The sequence below is a fragment of the Anastrepha ludens genome, chromosome 3, assembly GCF_028408465.1.
Source record: "Anastrepha ludens isolate Willacy chromosome 3, idAnaLude1.1, whole genome shotgun sequence".
NCBI classification, from domain to species: Eukaryota; Metazoa; Arthropoda; class Insecta; order Diptera; family Tephritidae; genus Anastrepha; species Anastrepha ludens.
In genome coordinates, this window is record NC_071499.1 from 7683699 (window position 1) to 7689766 (window position 6068).

The window sequence follows — 6068 nt, forward strand, 5'->3', positions numbered from 1 at the left end:
AAGTGCCAATCAAATGGCGAAAGAACTGAAAATATCTGAGCGTAGCCTCCGTCGCATACTGCAAAATGATCTCAAAGTCAAACCTTAAAATATCCAAAGGGCGCATGATCTCAAACCAAAGCAGCAACAAGTCAAACTTGAGAGAGTGAAGGAGTTGCTTTGCTCGGTCGAAAGCAGTCAATTTCTGAACCTAAAAAAATTTTCAAATTGAACAATTCGTAAACTAACAAAACGTTAGAGTTTATTTGACCGACCGTTCAGACGAGAATTTTAGTCATCGATTGGCCACCAGATGGCAGCATCCGCCACAGGTAATAGGTTGGGATTGTTTAAACGCAGATGGGCACTCTCCAATCGTTTTTATCGAGTCGGGCGTCAAAGTAAATGCGAAATATTTTCGGGAAAGTATTCTGGAGGTTGCTTTGAAGCCGTGGGAAGCCAAACATTTCAGTGTCAAACCATGGACGTTTCAACCGCACTTGGTACCTTCTCACAAAGCTCGAGTGAACCAAGAATTGCTAAGAAACAACGTTCCGAACTTCATAACGTCCACATAATGGCTCTCAAATTCACCAGACGCGAATCCGATGGATTATTCTCTTTGGGCCATTTTGGAGAGCAAAGTCCGAACTAAAAGATTCCCCAGTCTCGAGGCGTTGAAAAAAGCCATTGTGCGTAAATGGGCCAAAATACCTGCAAGTCATATTCGAGCAGCTTGTCATTCGTTTCTGGACCGTCTCAAGGCCATAGCCAAGGCAAAAGGTGGTCATATCGAGCAAACGTAAATTGATTCATAATTTTATATTATTTTCACACATTTTTTACTTTGAATTGAATAAAAAAAATGTTCCAAACTAAATTTATGGCCTTTTTAATTGATTATTTTCAACCCTGTATACTATCGTGGCCAGTTACATCCAACCAACGCCTTCTAAGGTATATCGAGAGAGCTGGGTTTGGATGCCGTACTGTGATGAGTAGAGGGCACAAGGGATCTTAAGGTCGAAGTGCATACCTCCTCCCTTTTTCATTTTCAACGCGTCATTTAACTGCATCGCTCTAAGACTGATTTTATTAAAACCTGTAGTATCTGTATCAGTTGTCTAAAGAAATGTATAATTAACATGTCATAAATTATATCAGTCAAAGATCTGCATTATCCTTGAATCAGCCTATGCTAAACTAAAACAAGGGTGAGTTCATACAGTGAAACGGGTAGATAAGAGTTCTTAAGTTGTGCTTCTATTCTAACCCTCGATTCTCTGGTCTCATTATTACTATTTAATAATTAAAAATTTTATTAAAAACGAAACCAATATTCAGTGACCTAGAATTCGTTACAATTAAATTTTTTGCATATTTTGCTTTATAATTTTTCGACAGTTATATCAACTCCGACGACTGATGCAAGGCTCCGAGAGTACACCGAAAGCTCCATTAGGTAATAATGCGCGTCCCGTGCAAGGACTCCATCATAGAACTGTAAGGACAAACATAGACTTTAAGCGTAATAAGGTGAGTGAAAAAAAACAATAACAATTGTGATATTATACACTGGAAGAGTGTCGTGTCACTCAGATGAGTGTCGTGTCACACAACTCAGACAACTTTGGGTCGCATTTTAAACTGAATCAATAGATCCTCCCAAACATAAATATAGAGTGTAAATATAGAAGCAGCTTAGCTACTTTTGCACTATTATTCAACTGAGTCTTATAGGCCAAATATGGGTGAATTTATTCAAAAAGTCAAAATATTCCTTTGCACTATATTATGTTGCTGAAATTGCATTCACATACCTATTGAAAAAATAGATATTATAACATTTTTCAAGATTCAAATTACAGATTGACTAGCTTAGGGGGAGTAGGTGAGACGAGGAGAGTGGAAATGATGCCTCAGCTTCTGGGTGAGCTCCTTTACGTGATTACGTATTTCAGCTTTATAAGGTTTGTTGTGTACCTCAGTGTGGTACAGCTAAACAGCTTGCGATAAATTTATAAAGCTTTGAGGCTGGATGACTCAGTCGCTCATATTGGAAGAGCCTAATGTAAACAAATTGCCCGGTAAATGAAATGATAAGCAAAAACGCAATTCACTGCATACTTCCAGACGAGTATGAATTTAAGTGGAGGTTGCTTAAATAAAAGGAAAACCCAAGTGTTGCAAGACTATCATCACTTCAAAGCCCCGCAACGCCCCCCTAATCCTCTGTCAGTCTGTTTTTCTAAGGTTTCTAGAGGGCAATGGCTTTTGCCACACTCGCCACACTGAAACACAATATACCTGTTGTCTGAGCACGAATCTTCGGCAAGGACTCTCCAGTTCCTGATTGACCACCCAAGTTTTGAGTTTGATAAGATGAGATCAATCACCTCCTGCCTTCTAGCAGTAACAAACGTAGGATGTCTGCCCTTGTTGGGTATATTTAGGCAAGAGAAAGCGATAAACTCGGATAGCCGAGAGCTCCGCTTATTGCATTTGCTGCTGCCCCAGATTGTATGCTGGGAATTAGCATCGCAGCAGAGAACAAGGCCCAGATTATGCCGCTTACAGAATCTCACGAGACTGGTGGCCTTCCCGGGCGGTGGCGCTTCCAGCGCATCGTAAGGAAAATAAGCAAATGCAATCACAAACCTCAGCCATCCTCTTCTACCTTATAACACGCCTGAGCGGCTACCAGGTCTGGGCAACAGAATTGTTCAAGACCCGTCACAGTGAGATGGGATGATACTACAAGACCGGTCATAGGTCTATTCGAACTCCTGTCATATAATACCATGGCCCCTTTCAACGCGCTAAAGCCACAGAGGCGGCCCCTAAAGACCCAGGGCTCTTGTACTGTTGTTATGTGGGGTAATGTGTGCAGCTGGGCAAGCCGTCTACTTAGGAGCACAGTAGCGGCTTTGAAATGCTGCAAGTTAATCTGTGTCACCATCAAGGGACGGTAACTACAAGAAGCACAGTCTGAGCCACTCATTTGGGATAGACATGGAAGGTGACAGTCCCAAAGAAGAGACTCAGACGGTTCTTGTACCGAGAGCCCACGTCATCAACACTGGCCTCATCCATTCACACCACAAGAGAAACCCCTGCCTTTCCTTCCCGGTTGCCACCCTTGGTGTGCGAGAGGATTCGCCGAAGCCTCGTGTTGATGCCCGGGTTCTGGGCACGCAGGCAGAACCAGACATCCTCTGTAGACAGATCGGGATCCGGAATCCAGCAGATGGCCTTCCTGAGGGGGGAACATTATTGACCGCAGTCCTGATCAACTTGAAGTTGGCCAGAGACGCGTACGTCACCTTTATGGTGACTCCTTTGTCTCATAGCCCTTCGCGTTGGCATGAGGATCGGAGCAACAACCTGACGCATCAACCAGCTTTTGAAGTATTTGATTTCTGCATCAGTCAGCAGATGGTCAGGCCACAGTTTTCCGACCACAGTCACAGGTCGTGGGCCAGCAGCCCTCTCGCTATAGGATGGCTTGGCCACCCCTTTGAATGTGCTCGAGCAAAGGTCCAGCTCGTCATCCTCCACTGACGTAATTTTCGCCGTGCAGACAACTAAGTTAGAGTTTTTGTCGAGGCGGCAGTGTTAGACCGTGGCTTGGCGGAACCATCACCCGCCACATTGGCTGGCGCCAAGATGACGCTCGTACCTTGGAGGGTCGTGGCACACAGATGTGAGACATAGATGCAGAAGGGCCGGCAGAGCCACGTGAAGATTTCTCACGCTTGAGCTTCGCCAGTCGCATTCTCCTTTCCCTCCTCGCCTTACTCTTCATTTTTCCAGCTTTCTTAGGAGGTCGTCCCGCCACCGCAGTGACTTCTCAACGCAAGCCCTCCGAAAACGGGGAACGATTCTGCGTCTCTGAAAGAGCGGAGATTGCGATTGCAACCTCCGACTCGTTCTTAGAGGAGGCGGATAGCACTGAGCACTTTCTCTGTGAGTGTCCTGCTTTTGCTAGAGGATATTTACAGATTTGCTAAAGAATCCCGAAAATTCTCACGGGACTAACTACCTTTATCTCTGTCTCTATTCTTTCCTATCTCTTTCTCTGATACTTTTCTCCTTCCCTCCTTGATCATCTACCCTCTTTCCAGAGCTCAAATCTCCTGGTGCTCCTTGGCCCGACCTTTTCAAATTTCAATTTCAATTACAGCCCCCTACTCCTCTAGTAAGCGCTCTCGCTCATAAAAGCGAGAGACTTGGGTAATAGTTGGGGCCTCCAGACTCCATGCCCCTGCCGCCGAAGCGAGTGGATTGCCACCTGGGTGAGTACCACCTGGAGTAATCAATCCTTCGTTTTCCATTACCTTTATCGGTTTTTGTTCGGGACTCCTCCCAGTTTGGTTTGCAAATGGCACCCTGATTTAATGCCAACTTTGAGTCATCACACGAGTGTTGGAACCTAACCCAACTGGGAAGGCCACTACTGTGAGGCTAGGGCTTCACTATCCACCACCTGGGACGCGCCCGATGGGACATCAGGCAACTCCACACGGACTGCAATCACTTACAAGCATATTTCCTTGCAATTTATTTTCTTTTCTTAATTTAATACTAAGATTTTACTAATTAACCATATTTTTATAAATTGGGAAAATAAAAGTGGTTATTCCTCCCGTACTTTATCTCGAACTATTAAACTACGTCGTAAAAAATTCTTTGAGAAATCTACAAAATGGCGCTGCGAATGAACTCAGTTTTACGAATTTCACTCTACGAATTTCGAACTTACGAGATAGTCATTCGAACTCAGTGATGCTATCATCGTAGGATCTACGAAAATTGTGCCACGTGGGATTCAGTGCTAGGACTGCATATATTTGTAGTACTTCTTCTGAAGACAAATTTTGACTATGAAATATTTTCAGCAAAACGCACAACTTCCTTTTTTAAAAATCGCAAATAACGTAATTACTAAATTACCAAACTCGCTCACCACATTTTTGTTTTGTTTTTGCAGAATCAAAATTCATGTCCGACCATGTACAAGGATATGTATTATAGAGCGAATCGTTGGTCACCAGATACTGGCTTATTGATTCGTTGACCCAACAGAGGACATATGCAAATAAATGATAATAATACACGTAATAATAATAATAATAATCATCATAACGATAGTGATTGTACTGGTAATAGTAATAGTGGCAGGAATAACTACATTTTCGATAACTTCAACAGCAATTATTTGTACAACGGCAGCAGGAATAGCAATAGTAGCAGCGACAACAACGACGCGAACAGTAACACTCACGACAGTAGCAGTAACAGCAACACAAATGACAGCAACAACAAGCAAAATAATTACGAACACAGCGGTCGTGCCCACAAATGCTACAACAACAGCAACAGCAGTAACGAGTGTAACCATAGCAAAGCAAGTGACAAATTTAATTGTAACAACAATACAATAACAAAACTAACAACAACATGCTCCAGTGCTGACGCGGTGAGCGTCGGTAATTTTCGTACGATAATAAATGTACGCCATAATAATCGAATTCATTATTATGAAAATCAGACAGAGCGGCACAGCAATGAAGTTGGTAATTTTGTGCTATCGCAGCAAACGCAACTGTTGCTACCAATTTTACAAGCGTGGAAATGAGCGTGCGATTCACTCACACTCATGCCAACACTTCTCCTCTTTTCGTTGCTTAATTTCACACAATTTCTCATTATAATTTTCGATGAGTGTACAGTTGCATATGAGACACATACAGATAAATATGAGCCGTTTGCTTTGGAAGTGGTGTAAGTGTATTTTATTGTATTTTACTTTATATGGAGATATTTAAGGTTTCGCATTTGAATAATTTGGAAAATATGGAAATGCATATGTGATTACATTAGTTTTGTATATTTTAGAATTAAATAAAAAAAATAATTGATGTAAATATATAAAGGAATCATTTTTTTAATGTGACTAACAAAAATTTATAGTTTTAGTGACTGCTAAAAGACTTATCTCACTTTCAAAGTCAGCAAAGCGTAAAAATCTTACATTTGCAAAATATTTACTGCTGGATCTCAATTGAAATAAACCATTTTTTTATGAA

General features: G+C 42.0%; 1 protein-coding gene across 1 annotated transcript in view; it reads left to right on the forward strand.

Moving 5' to 3' along the window:
• The window catches only part of LOC128856462 (carbonic anhydrase-related protein 10), a 28591-nt gene extending 23526 nt beyond the window's left edge, over nt 1–5065 (forward strand). Inside the window, exons 6-7 of the mRNA XM_054091764.1 lie at nt 1384–1515; nt 4970–5065. Coding sequence (XP_053947739.1) covers nt 1384–1515; nt 4970–5056 — 219 coding nt within the window. The 3' untranslated portion in view covers nt 5057–5065. The remainder of the gene's footprint in view (nt 1–1383; nt 1516–4969) is intronic.
• Nucleotides 5066–6068: the final 1003 nt, after the last annotated feature.